Source organism: Crocodylus porosus, unplaced genomic scaffold (genome assembly GCF_001723895.1).
Source record: "Crocodylus porosus isolate Cpor-Errol unplaced genomic scaffold, CroPor_comp1, whole genome shotgun sequence".
Taxonomy (NCBI): domain Eukaryota; kingdom Metazoa; phylum Chordata; order Crocodylia; family Crocodylidae; genus Crocodylus; species Crocodylus porosus.
The window spans coordinates 13,469,583-13,483,733 of record NW_017728907.1 but is presented as its reverse complement, the minus strand read 5'-3'; the positions used below and the strand labels follow the sequence as shown (position 1 = coordinate 13,483,733).

Here is a 14,151-nt window from a genome sequence, read left to right as displayed (position 1 = left end):
GGATCACCCCCTACCTGGCAGCACCCAGTGAGTAGGGGCTTTTTTTAAAAGGGCCAGGAGCTGGGGCAGGTGGGTGGGGCAGCCATAGGGGGGGCTGGGGGAGAAGGCATGAGATGAGGCCTGACAGGAGTCCCCACCACAGTCCCGTCCCTGCTCCTCCAGGGCCCTCTCCCTTGCCCCATACTTACCAGCTTGGAGCCTGGGTCCAGCACCCTGTTGCAGCAGGCGGGGGCTGCCCAAATCACCAAAGCTCTGAATCTTTTCCAAATAGATTCACAGAGCTTCAAATTAATTTGGACCTTTTAAAGTGATTCCCTGATTTGATTCAGTTTTGGAGATTCAGCCACCAATCTCCAAATCAAATCAGCACCCAAAGGTTTACACAGCCCTACTGGTTAAAGCAATCACCTTCCCTTTCTCAGGTTGTGCGTTTTAATCTTACTAGCTAAAATGTCCTACTTCTTGTTTATAGTAAACATATCTGATTCCTAGCTGACATCTTGCATATCTACATGGACATGAAATACAAGGTTACTCATGTATCAAGAAGAAACTTGCAGCAGTGGTTTGCTGTATATTGTTGGAATTAAACATGCCATAAGTTCTACTCAACTTGAAAAAAACTGCAACTGCTTTAATAAATGAATTGTTTGTAGCATCTGCAGTAGCCAGTGTACCCTCAGTTATCACACTCCCATGATTCCCTGCTGGTATTCTGTTGAGTCTTAAATGTTGGAATACTCTTTTTTTCCCCCCTTCACAATACTACACTTCATCAAAATTCCAATTCCTTCTGCACTGAAACTAGTAAGCCTGGATTACAGCACTAGAAGAACAGAAGAACTCTATAAGTACAAGTAGTATGCACCAATAAAATCTAGGTGCACAAATAGGTCATTGTTTATGGCCAAGTTTGCATAAGCAATGGTGTGAAATCAGAATATTGTATTAGATCTCCTCAGACTCCTGGCAGAATGAGAGGTGGCTAGATAGATTGGAGAGAATTACCTGGTATGGTTGTGCTTCTGGTTAGAAGGAAAAATAGCACTCTTGAAAAACTTCCTGGTATTTATTTGGTAGAAAGCCTTATTTCCCATCAAACCAGTGTTGCCTACACTGGGTAGGTATCATACTGGTTCAGAAGGGGTATGAGGCAGAAGGATGATATAATGAGAGTAGATGGGAAGAGGTACATCTTCAGATCCATCACCCACAGGCACATCCTGTCTCCTTCCCTCTTTGATCCTGTTGAGGTCTGCAACGTAGACACCCATGTAAAAAGCTCCTGTGCCATTTGTTCTGATCGTACTCAACCTTAGGTGGGAAAAAGCATGCCTGGCCTGCTGTCCTTGTTACGAGTCCCACAACTGATGGGGCTCAGTGCATGCAGTGCTGCTCCGGCTACAAGCTTTGTCAACTGCAGGGCTCACAGCTGTGGTACCTTACTACTGATACAGGGGGAGCCTGGTATCATGATCCCAGGCTCCCTCTGCACCAGCGATAGGACGTGATTTTTATCGGAGGGAAGCAAAGCCGCAGAGCTGGGCAGCCTGGAGATGCAGCTCCCACAGCGCAGCCACAGCTGTGGGCCCTAGAGGGCGGCAGGTACCGCAGGGGGAGAGAGAGCTGAAGTTACACTGAGCACTGGCGAGGCGTGGGGCCGGAGCCGCCTCACCTACACGGAGGGACGAAGTGGAAAGCAACTGCCCGGCTCTATGGAGACTGCGGAACCTCACGCCAGAAAAGGGGTGGGGGGGACTAACGAGCCAATAGGGAAAGAGCCGGAACAAAGAAACGTCCAATCAGCTGCGAGAAGCGGACTCAATGGGGAGACACCAAACCCGGATATAGTCCCAGCATTCCAAGAGCGAGCGTTGGGGGAGAGTTGCGCGTGCGCGGGGGCGTCTCTGAGAGTGGGCTGTGGTCGCGGCTGCCCCGTGCCCCCTCCCGCCGCCCGCGTGCGAGCTGCGGCTCCCGGCGGCCTCGCCATGAGCCTGCTGCCGAAGAGCACCAAGGAGTTCGGTTCTGCCCAGTACTGGGAGCGGTTCTTCCAGCAGCGAGGGGAGAAAGCCTTCGAGTGGTACGGGACCTACCTGGAGCTGTGCGGGGTGCTGCACAAGTACATCAAACCCCGAGACAAGGTGAGCAGGGGAGGAGGGCAGGGCGCAGCCGGTGCCAAGCAACTCTGGTTATCTTTCCGTGGCATAGGGCCTTGACTCTCCCGACACGGTGGAGGAGGTGTAGCGGGGTCTGGGCTCTGCTGCTGTCCTATGCACTGGGGCTGAAGTGATCGCTGCTTCATAACCACAGCTGGATGCAGCCCAGTAGCAAAACCGAGGGCTGGTTAGAAACCTAAAGTGGCCCCGACCCATTGGGGAACAGGAGGGCTCCCCACCATCCTCCCTGGGGTGGGTAGGAATCCCCAAGCTAGGACGTAGCTTCAGGGCAGAGCCCTGTGGGCCCTTTTCACTGCATCCAGATAAGGATCCCCTTCAAGTTATCACCTGTTTTGCCCCTGCTGTGTTAATAGCCTGTGCTGCTGTTGAAAGATGCTGACCAACAGGTAAACACTCATAACTCATCCTGGGAAACTTCTGGTAGGAGTAGGGGGTTCCAGGGAGATGGCATGGATCCTCATATCCTAGCCAAACTTTAGTTCAGGTGCTTGTAGTCTGTCTGCTCGCGTTGGACCTGCAGCTGGGTTTCAGCTCTCTTCAGACGGCATATTGGTTAAGTATTTCTGCCACTCCAGTTTACCAATGGGGGTGTTTAAAATATACATGTTGGCTATGTTCTCTGTGGAGGTATGTGGTGAGTTGTCTCTTAATATGTTTATTGCAAAGGCTTGGTTTGTAAGTGATGGGTAAATTTATCACCAGGGTTCCTGCTTTTCTCTGATTAAAACAAAAAATAAAAAAATAAAAAGCCCCCTATTTTTGGATTTTAAAAAAGTAACCCAAAATCCAAATTTTTCCATGATTAAAATGAAATGCCACTAAGATGCGAGTGTGTGCATGTGTATACACAGGTACCCCTCACTTAACATTTTGCTTCAAGTTGCGTTTTTCAAGAATGTAACTATGATATTAAACAAGGAGTAGCTGTATCTTAGTGGCATTGCATTTTAATCATGAAAGAATGTGGATTTGGGGTTACTTTTTTTTTTAATTGAAAAATTGGGGATTTTTTTATCGGAGAAAACCAGGATCCCTGTTTTGTCATGGAGAGACTCCACTATTGGTAGATCTCTGTGGCATCTGTTTATAAAGCACTTAGTCCTGTTTAGCCCAGTGGATACATTGTGTATTTCCAGGAAAGTAGCCCTATTATCTTTCTTAAAATTTCTCAGGTGCTCGTAGTTGGTTGTGGCAACTCTGAACTAAGCGAACAAATGTATGATGTCGGCTATGAGGACCTCGTGAACATCGACATCAGCGAGGTGGCAATCAATCAGATGAGGGAACGCAATGCAGGCAGGAGGCCAAAGATGAGTTATCTGCTGATGGACATGCTGCAGATGGATTTCAAGGATGCCCAGTTCCAAGTGGTGTTGGACAAGGGCACCCTTGATGCTGTCCTAACTGATGAAGAGGAGACCACGCTGGAAAGGGTGGACAAGATGTTAGGAGAGATTGCTCGGGTTCTTCAGGTTGGAGGCCGCTACCTATGCATCTCTTTGGCTCAGGCCCATGTGGTGAAGAAGGCAGTGGCCTACTTCTCCCAGGAAGGCTGGATGGTGCGTATTCACCGGGTTGCAAGCAGTGAGGTTGGAGAAACCAGGGGACAGTTTGTCCTGCCTGTTTTCATCTATGTCATGACCAAATTCAAGAAGATCCCTGGTTCGGCTCTGCGGATCCTTGAGATCTGTGCCGATGAGCAGGACAAGCCAGTGCGAGTAGAAAGTGCTGAGCAGCTGGCTGAGGCAGTGAGGGAGAGACAGGACTACGCTCTGCTGCGCAACCAGCTAAACAAAAACCTGAGTGCAGGACATGTCTCCCTGGACCTGTATGATAAAGACAGCAGGAAACCTCGCTACACCCTGCATGTGGTGGATAGCCCATCAGTGAAACCTTCTCGGGACAATCACTTTGCCATCTTCATCAGTGAGTTTTGTTCCTTCCTATATTGTTTTGCATGGGATAATTCTCTGGTCAAGAATTTCAAGATAGGAAGGAGGACAAATAACCCCATGGAAACCAGTGGCAAAACTCTCACTGACCTCATCAAGGTCAGGATTTTTCAAGTGGTGTCTAATGTTAGGCTTTGAAGTAGGAGCCTTACACCTGAGCACCTGCCCCCTTCCACTGACTTGTATGGGGGCTGAAGAGTGCTCAGTACTTCTGAAAATAAGGCCACTGTTCAAGGTGCCTCAATGAGCCCTAACTTTTGTGTGTGAAAAATTTTGGGAGTCTAGGATCAGAATAATAAGATGCCCTATATTGCCATTTTATCAATCTCTGCATTCATCATCACTTTATTATTGATAATAAACAGTGTAGGGTTTGTGAGTGGCCGCAGTCTGGGAGTCTAAGGGCTGATATAAATGGGCTGTATGACTGGTTAGGCTTACCTTCCCCATGTGGTACCTCGGTGTGTTCTCTAAAGATGTTGTTAAAAATTGGGGTTTATTGCATCAGAGCTCATAATGTTTGGAGTGCAAATGCAGGATGACAGAATTGTTTCTCCTAATGGGTAGCATCTGATTCTACCACCTTTTATGTTGAATGGTACCTTAGCCCTGGGAAGAGCCCAACTGCTGGAGCTACTTCTGGAGGAAGGTACCACGTAGAAGGTACAGTTAAAGAATCTGTCTCCTAATAAGCAGAAGATGTCAGTAATGCAGTCTTCATTCTCATTAACTTCCTCTGTCCTGTTTTTATCTGCACCCAGTATAAATTAGCACAAAAAGGAATATGCCTATTTAATAACATAAACTTTGTCCAATTAATTCCTCCTTGTTTGTATGCGTGAAAAATGGTGCATCTGGGCAAGTAAGGAGCTGGATACAGAATCGGCAGGAGCTCCTGAATCTGAGACCTCTCTCAAATATTCAGCATTGCTTTGGTTGTCAAACATGTTGTCAGTAATAGTTGTAATTTGTTTGTTACTGTGGTAGACTTGTCTGTCATGAGTGTGTGGCATATCTGATTTTCTTGCAGGAGAAGCAACATACTCTCAGTCCTTTGTGCATACCAGGGTCAGGATTCCTGGATTGTAGTCCCTACTCTGCCTCTGATTCACTTTGTGCCCTTGGACAAGTCCCTTAAAAACCTCTTCATCTCAGTTGTCCTGTTTGTAACTTCAGGGCTCTGCTTTTATGAATACTTTGAAATCTATACATGGAAAAGGCCCTGAGGAGCATTAAGTATTATTTTGTTGACACTGACTCCAAGTAGGCAGCTTTTCCAGACAAGCAGGTCTTTATGGTGCAGGAACCACAAACCTTTTGTTTTATGAATATGATAGTTTTGGAGTCCCTTCCTCTGACTCACTGATGCATTTTCAGCTTGTTGCAGGGCTTTAATGTGGCAAACAGAGAAGATCACAACTGTCTTCCTCTTTGGCATAATCATAGGAGGCCCCAAAGACTCCAGAAGCACACTGCATACTGGCTCTACCTTGATCCAAGCAGCATAGGGATACTGTGTGTTGGAACATGGTGTTTAGTCCAAGTTGCCCTTGTGCTGGGGAAGCAGGCAACTGCCTTGATCAGCCAAAGCACAAGGATTAAGATGAACCAGCAGGACCTGTAGTATTACCTGTTTTTTGTCTCCTGCTAGCAACCCCTTTCTCTAGTACCACAGGGCAGAGAAACTGAGTGGCTGTTTGGCATGGAGGACGGTCGGAAGCAGCTGGCTGCGAGTGCGGGGTTCAGGCGGCTCATCACAGTTGCCTTGCACAGAGATCAGCACTACAAAGGAATGGAAAGCATCCAAACTGAGCTGTCGGGAAAAGTGATGGAGCTGGCACCACCTGGCCTCCCAGCCCATCAACAGGTGAGCTCCATTCTCAAAGGCATGCTCCACCTTCTAGGCATTGTCTCAGCACATCCTGCACCTTACAGCTTTTAATCTACTTCTTTCAATTCCTGCCCACTGGCCTGGACTGAGCCTACTCTTGGTTGCAAAAGCAGTGGGCTCTCCATATCTCTGTTTACAGTCAGGTTCTGCTTTTAACTAGAAATGGAGTCGAGCTGCAGCCCTCAGGTCTGATAGCGGTTGTGGGTTTTTGGATCTGGCGCAGCCTGGTATCCAGTTGCTGTTTTTATATATCCACTCCCACTCTGTTTCTAATCATTTTTTATTTCGTATAACTCTGGCTTTGGGATGCCTGTTTTGGAGGTGAAGGGGTCTTACTTGAGAGACCTTATAGAAATCTGGTTCCTTTACAGTGTCTTAAAATGAGTTGATAATTTTCAGTGTGCCTCTTGAGAATTGTGACCTTAATCTCTCCCACTTTATCTGGCTCTTAAGAGCCTTCCCTTACCTTGCTGTAGTTTTATTCCACCCTCCCTGAAAAGTGAACGATGTAGCTACTCCTAAGACAAGTTATTTATACACCTTGTTTCTTGTATCTGAATTAATATCTTGGTCATGGTAGCAAAAGCACTGGGTGAACTACTGTCACACAGACCTAATAATACTTCTCTTCCTCTCAGTCAACTGCATCGAATATCCTGCTAGCTCTTAGGATCCCTGTAGTTTATCCAGGCTTTCTAGGAGGAGGCATGGAAGAGTTTATTGTGACTCTTTAGATACCACTTGGTCAAACTTTGACTCTGTCAGTCTTTTGCAGGTGGAAGAAGGAGAAGTGAGGCAAAACCAGACTCTCTAATCCAAACCTTTCTCAAATTCCAGTAAATTCAGATTTGCTTTCTAAATCTCTCAAGAACACCCACTCTCACAAGATGGTGAGCCAAGATGTTAAAAATCCCATGAGAGTAACAGGTCTCATAAGACTATCCCCAACTTGGTTCAAAAGCTTTAGGGATAGCTTGACTACAGACTGACTTCGGATCTGCAACCCCAATTCTGAACCCCTTTGAACAATGCATTCAGTACTACCTTCTCACATCTTGCTCCTGGATGTGGACCAGTTAAGCCAGGACACACGGTGCTAATGATATGTTAGGTCTCCATTAGCCTATGTGGGGACTGGGGAGGGGAGGAGGAGATATTTTAAGTTGGGCATACCTCAGACTGAAGTACCACACTATTTTTTGTTCATGGCATTGTTGTTTCAATGTTATTTTCAGTTGCAGTGTATAGGCCTGCAGCTTGTTCTTATCTCCTTTTGTGAGTTAGTTTTCCTCATTTTCTTCCATTTTTCCAGGTGCCTTTTCTGTCTGTAGGTGGGGACATTGGGGTCCGGACTGTTCAACACCGTGACACCAGTACCACAAGTGGGGAGTACGTTATAGAAGACGTGAAAGGGGATGAAATGTGTTACTTCCGTCGGCTCATCTTCCTCAGCAACAGAAACGTGGTGCAGTCAGAAGCCAGACTATTATCCAGGGTACCCACCAAAGGTATGCAACTAAGAATACTGTATTCAGTGGTGTGGTAAGGAGCTGGGAAGAGTTGGAATGGAAGCAGAAATAGCTGTATGATTCTAGAGTAGCAGCAGATTTGATGATAATGTCTGGTATGAGGGACTCCAGGGAAGAGAATCACAGAAGCAAAGGAAAGAACCATATTGTATCCCTGATACTGTAGTTCATCCTATGGTCTGCTATGGCATTGTGCCTTAAGACACATTCTCTGACTCCATTATCCCTTCTGATTTTACAGAGCTCTGATGGAGTTTCCACCACTCTATATAAACCCCTAAGAATAGGTGAGAGCTAGATGCTGAAAATAAGAGAGTAAAACTGAACAGTCCTGACTCAGTAAAGGAGAGCTCAACAGCTGCAGTAGCAACTATATCCCATTTGAATTTGCCCAACTGGACAGAGCTGTGCCCCAGAAACTCAGACCACCCCACTTCCTTGTTGAACAGCATTGTTTGAAGTCTTTGCTGTCCTTGACATGAAGATGGCTTTTGTGAGCACGGAGATGGTTAGCTGTGTTATTCTGAAGTCAGATGGAAGGTAGGGCAGGTTGGCACCTTGGAGACTGATTTAGAGTCATGAGCGTTCATAATCAACAACCTACTTCTTCAGAGGATAAAGTAGGTTGTTGCCTGCCTTGGCATGAGTAACTAGAGAGAGATTTTCCTAGACTAAAAGGGGTTTGTTGAGGAGAAGAGTGATATGGTCAGAGCACCGAGGAAGGAAGGGGAGGCTGGAAATGGCATTTGTCCAGGATGGAGAGGAACTAGCATACTGTCAGAGGCTGGAGAGAATGAGGCTTCAGTAACCCGGTTGGAAAGTGGACGGTGTTGACTGTTTGGCATTCTTAGGGTGTCTGGTTGTCCCAAGCTGAAGCTAATTGTTTCCAGTCCCTCAGTGTTTTTGTCTGTCCATCTGGCCAATATCTTTTGTTGCTCAGGCCAAAAGAAACGAAAAAAGGACAAGAAGAAGCCTGTGTCTGCCTCTGCTGAGGTGTCCCCAGTGTCAGCTGCTCAGATGATCGACAAGAGCTACCTGTGCTGTGAACACCATAAGGCCATGATCGCAGGCCTATCTCTGCTGAGGAACCCTGACACCCTACCAGGTATAGTGCTAGTGAGGTGTTAAAGCCACGGGCCACCTGCCATAGCAAACGGAGGATGTGTCTTTAAGGTCTCCAGTGGTGTTTGCTTTGAACTTGGCTCAGTTGAATCAATTCTGGGTCATGAAGAGATAAAACAGTCAGTAGTTCAAGCTTAGTGGCAACATAGCCTGGCAGGCCTAGCAGATCCTCTGAGCCTGTTGCAGGTTTAAGTCTCTGTTGTCTCCAAGTCATGCTTTGGGTGGTTGTACTTCTTCATTCCAGAGGTGGCAGGGTTCAATGGTGTCATCTTTGTGTAATGCCGTTTCACCTTCCTTAGTCTGAAATGTGCTACAAAAACATAAAACACTTATGATGCAGTGACTGGGTCTAGTGTTTAGAGCAAGGGACCTGGGGGCAGGTAGGATTAGGATTTGCTGGTTTCCATCCCTTGTTCCCATACTAATTCATTATGTGAGTTAGCATCCCTGTAACTCAGCTTTCCTATCCATGAAATGCTAAACTATCTCCATCAGGGTGAAGTTATGTTGGTTAATCTTTGTAAAGTGTTTTGAGTTTCCCCCAGTGGGATTCTTTATAGAAGCATAAAGTCCTGTATGCTTGGAAGAAAGCTGAGATCTCACTTGGGCTGTGTCCCCTGTCTGTTGCCAGGACACTTTCTTGATTGGATGCTGGGCTTCAGTTGGCATGGAAATAAAGTGGGTAACAATGCCACTATGTCCTGGTGCTAGGAGATACTTGAGTTAGTGTGTTGACCTGCTGTCTCTGCAGAGCTAGTCTGAAACAGTTTATGTCAGTAGGCAAGTGCTTTCAGGATAGTCCCCAGGAAGCATTCTGTGTGACCCAAAACCAGCTAGCAGTGCCTGCATGGGTGGCCTTAGCATCCTAAGGACATTTATGGACTCAGTCAAGTTGTAGTACTGCAGCTGAGTGGAGGGAGATAGCACAGTCCTGTTGTTGTCTGTATAGCTCTCTTTGTTTCTCGCTTTTGCTGAGTGCTCAGTAGAGGTGCACTGATGCATCAGTACATATCGTATTGGCACTGATGAAAGAAAAATGACGTTATTGGCAATTGGCTTTTTTTGGCTGATGGGGTCAGTAATGTCACTGATAGATGCTGCATGCATGTGCACAGCTGCAGCATGCCCACAGCCAGGAATGCAGCCTGCTAGCTTAGAGAGAGCAGCGTCCAATTGGTAAGTCTGTGGGGGAGGGAAGGGGCATGAGGGGGGAAGATCGAGGCCCCCTTGGTGAGGGAGGATGTGGGGCTGGGACAGGTGCTGCACAGCTGGGGTACAGCCACTCTTGTAGAGCTGCAAAAGTGGTAGAGCCATGTTGGTCCAGGACTGAATTGTCTGCTGACTTGGACACCTAAGCTATGCTGAGCTTCCATTGCAATGAACCTCGCTTCTTATGCTTGTATCTTTCTTTTGGGGGTTGAGTTGCCAGTGGCAAGGTAATGTGCCCTTAGCAAAAGTGAGGCAAGGGAAATATGCACCAGGTCAGATGAAAAAGGGTGCCATGGGCTGTGTTTCAGGACTCTTCAGGGCCAGATGAAACCATTATTAGAAGGCAAGCTTTGCTTTTTATTATCTAAATCCAATCAACAGAGGTGTGAAGCAAGGGAAGCAGGATGAGACCACAATTGAGGGGTATATTAAACCCAACTTTGGGATGTGGAGGGCAAAGGGTTTTGATTGTTCTTGGTCTGTAAAGCTGGGTTAGAGAAGTTGAGATGTATTTTGGAGATGGCACCTTCCGTGCTCCAATTCTACCCCAGCAGCAACTCTGTTGCCCACTAAGTGCAGTGATGCTTCATGTCTCTCTCTCAGGCCTTGGAGCACGGGCGCTGAATTGCAGTGAAGTTTAATTTTCCTGTTTGCTTTTCAACTGCAGAGGCCCGGCTTGCGGTGCTGGTGATCGGTTTGGGTGGGGGCAGCTTGCCAGTCTTCATTCGTGACTATTTCTCCCAGTCCCACGTTGAGGTGGTTGAAATCGATCCCTCCATGCTAGAGGTAGCTACGTGCTGGTTTGACTTTTCCCAGGGAGACAGGATGCACGTTCACATCTCGGATGGATTGGACTACATAGCTAAGCTTGCAGCAGAAGGTAACAAACAGCATTCTGAGGCATTTGACACTTCTCACAGAGTTCCCTCAGCTGATGTACCCTCCCCCTAACAAATGGAGTGACAGCACCCTCATGGCTGCCTAGTGCCACTCCTGTGGTGACACCAACTGACAGACAGAGAAGAGTCCCTCCCTTGCCTGAACTTGGGCAGTGAGCCCAACCTTTGGGATCCCCAGCTCTAATTGTCCAAGCAATTTAGGGATGGGACAGGAGGGAAGGAGAAGCACAAGACAGGAGACTCCACTGAAGCAGGGGCCAGCCATCATTACAGGGTTTCCCTTACTGCTTTATTTTAATAGGCAATTGCTATGAGTCTCACCCAACCCTTTCTCCATGACTTCTACTTCCCACCTGAAAGGGCACCCATAACAAAACAGACCTTTTATTCAGGTTGATTACACTCCAGGGAATTTCAGACCAGCAGAGATACCTTTCATCAGGCACAGGGTGACTGAGCCTGAAAGCTTGCTAAGAACTTTTTCCAACTACTCACTTGGTCTAATAAAAGATATTGCATCTACCCAAAGAACCTTGCCTAGCTTTCTGGGGAGTGCTTACCTTTCTGGGAAGCTGTAAAATGCCATTTCCCAGCATTTTAAAGGTTTCCTGGTAGTGTGAGAATTGGGCCAAACTCCAGTGTGGTTAATTGCATTCCAGCTGGTGACAGTTCCAGCTTGACAATCTCCTTTTGCTTACTTTGCTAATTGTTAAACAGCTGGTACATCCCACTCCAGTGGTAGATGCATTTCAGAAGAAGGAAAGCTATCCCCTGTGTATCTGATATGCAAAGCCCTTTAAGAGTTCCTTTAGGATAGAGGGACTGTATACACAAAGGGAACTGATGGGTATGGTGGGGAAAAACATGCTTTACTGGAAGAAGCAGTGTGTTAGTTCAACTCAGCTCCTCAGCATCTTTGTAGATCAGGGGGTTTTGGTGCTTTTATCTAAAGCCAATACAATCAGCTATTATGTAAAAGCACCAAAAAAGCTCTGCTGCAGCACCTGATCTATACAGACATTGGACGAGCTAGGTCCAACTAATGCAGTGTCTCCTCTGGGCATGTGCTGGACTTAGCATGGGGGCATGTAGAGTGTAAAGTAAAGCTCTAGGTTTTTTGTGTGTGTTTTTTTTTTTTTTTGATTGGTTGGTTTGTTTTTAGTCTGTAAGCAGCCAAAAAGATTATTTACTACTTCAGCCACTTCTCCCATGACTGCAGCTGTGGCTGATGCTGGCTTATCCAGCACTTGCTCTTCTTTTTTTTTTTTTTTTCCTTTGGGGGTGATGACTGGTTTCTGTTCTCCCTTTCACAGCACCAGCCCAATACGATGCTGTCATGTTTGATGTAGATAGCAAAGATCCCACATTGGGAATGAGCTGCCCACCCCAGGCTTTTGTGGAAAAATCCTTCCTGCAGAAGGTTAGAACCATCCTCGCACCAGAAGGTACGGAGCCGCTATCTTGCAGCCAGGCTGAAAATCTTCCCTTTGCATGTGCTCCAATGCCAATCTAGTACACTTATTCATAGTAATGCAAAGTGTCAGCATCTTTTGAAATATTGAGGAAAGCCAGTGTGACCCAGCAGTAAAAGCTGGGTACTGAGAAGTGGCACTCTTGTGTTCTTGTCCTGGTTCTGCCACACAGTTGCTGAATAAACCTTCTGTGCCTTGGTTTTTCTGCTCTGTAAAACAACTGGCAGCCCCTGTCTGAGGGGATTGTTGTGGCTTCATTTATTAATGTAGAGGGAGGTGCTGAATGGAAGTTGCCACTATTTCAGTACTGTCTCTTGCTGTGTGAGCAGGACCTCGCTTCACAAGTGGGCCTACTGATTGAACAGGGCTTCTGACAGAGTTCAGGGTTCCCTGCTGCAAAGAAGTCGAGGTCACAGTCTGATCCTGTATTGTTTTCTGCTTGATATTTGTGTATGGGGTTTCTCTGGGTTTGCTGTTGGTGCCAGCGCTCATGAATGTTTGCTGAACAAGGGTGGTGACGCCTCCAAGTGCTCCAAGTCCTGGGCACAAATGGAGGGCAGCTGGACTGTGAGTGTAGCATTGCTGCTGGTCCCAACATGTTGTACTCGGCTTGAGTGCCAGTCGAACCAGACCATGGTGTGCTGGGATTTGAAGCCTCTCAGCAGCATTTCTGCATTGGTGTACAAGGGGCAGGTTGCCTTTTAGTTACTCACTCTGATACTAACCTGTCTGTCCTCTCTCTTGCTCCAGGAGTTTTTGTGCTTAACCTGGTGTGCCGAGACTCCTTGCTCAAAGACTCAGTTTTGGCTGTCCTCAAAGAGGTCTTCCCTCTCCTCTACGCACGAAGGATTGAGGGGGAGGTCAACGAGATTCTTTTTTGCAAGCTGCACTCTGAAGGGAAATTGGTGACCTCGGAGATCCTTGAAAGTGCCAGGACCCTGGAAAGGGCACTGAAGAAGCCTGGGCAAGCATGGGACAGCTCCTATGTTCTGTCTGACATGCTGAAGGCAGTGAGGATTGTGTGAGAGGGATGGCCCAGCCTCCTCAAAGGGCTATCCATCTAGTTATACTGTAGGTTTGAAGAGAGAGGGTAATGCTGTGTGAAGAGTGGTGCCCCTGACCTTGTGCCTCACAGAAGATTATCCCTGGGTCTGGAGTAGGAACAGTGCATCCACTGTAGCTTTTGAGAGTGGAGTTGAAGTCTTCGGAGCTCCCTTCAGGCTGCAGGATCTCTGGAATTAAAGGAGAATGACAGGTTGCTGTACAGCAGTGAAAGAAATTGGGCAGTCCTTCACTTTCCCAGCAGGGGCTCTTGGGCACTGATGAATGGAGTGAGAAGTTCCTTCCCATCTGCAAAGGCCACTGTGCCCTGGCACTGCAGCACTGTCCTTGCTAACTTGTAGAGGGTTCAGGGGAGGGGAACCAGGCCCTCTCTCTCTGCCATTTCAGCTATGTATTGCCTGGAGTGCTGCTACCATGTTCTCCTCCAGCTCTGAATGTGGGCAGTGAGAGACTTCCTTGTTCTTTTTGCTTTTTTAAAATAAATGTCTTTTTTTTCCCTTTTTAGAAGTGGAATTGGGGAAGCAGGGACCTGCAGCCTGGGCAATGAGGGCAAAGGAGGGGGAAAGACCTGGCCATTAGCAGCAGTGGGAGCACAAGGGCCAAAACTGCTATGTTGTGGTGGGGGGGGGGAAGCAAGGAAAAGCCACCTTCATAATTGGAAAGCCCTCATCTGTCCTGACCCAAGTCCTACCTCTCCTGTGCCTGGGTTGGGATTCACCTGACTCGCTCCATCTTCCACCCTACAGACAGCTGTGTTACCAGGCTTGCCTGACTTGTGAACTAGACTTTCTCCTCCTAACTCTCACTTTAGCTTGCCTACATTCCTTACCCTGTAGTC

The 14,151-nt window shown here is 47.3% G+C and overlaps 1 protein-coding gene across 1 annotated transcript; it reads left to right on the top strand.

Annotated features, from left to right (window-relative positions):
• The first annotated feature begins 1,919 nt into the window (after positions 1 to 1,919).
• Positions 1,920 to 13,815, top strand: METTL13 (methyltransferase like 13). Its single transcript, XM_019530785.1, has 8 exons — positions 1,920 to 2,141; positions 3,350 to 4,103; positions 5,797 to 5,996; positions 7,333 to 7,528; positions 8,490 to 8,654; positions 10,548 to 10,760; positions 12,093 to 12,224; positions 13,002 to 13,815. Exons 1-8 carry the CDS (start codon positions 1,989 to 1,991, stop codon positions 13,274 to 13,276), a joined length of 2,088 nt encoding a protein of 695 aa, XP_019386330.1. The 5' UTR covers positions 1,920 to 1,988; the 3' UTR covers positions 13,277 to 13,815.
• Positions 13,816 to 14,151: the final 336 nt, after the last annotated feature.

Excerpts from the sequence above, each read along its gene's own strand:
- METTL13 (XM_019530785.1), top strand. The coding sequence starts at position 1,989 with ATGAGCCTGCTGCCGAAGAGCACCAAGGAGTTCGGTTCTGCCCAGTAC. Across the intron at positions 10,761-12,092 it reads AGCTAAGCTTGCAGCAGAAG|CACCAGCCCAATACGATGCT; the intron begins GTAACAAACAGC and ends TCCCTTTCACAG. Across the intron at positions 12,225-13,001 it reads AACCATCCTCGCACCAGAAG|GAGTTTTTGTGCTTAACCTG; the intron begins GTACGGAGCCGC and ends CTCTTGCTCCAG.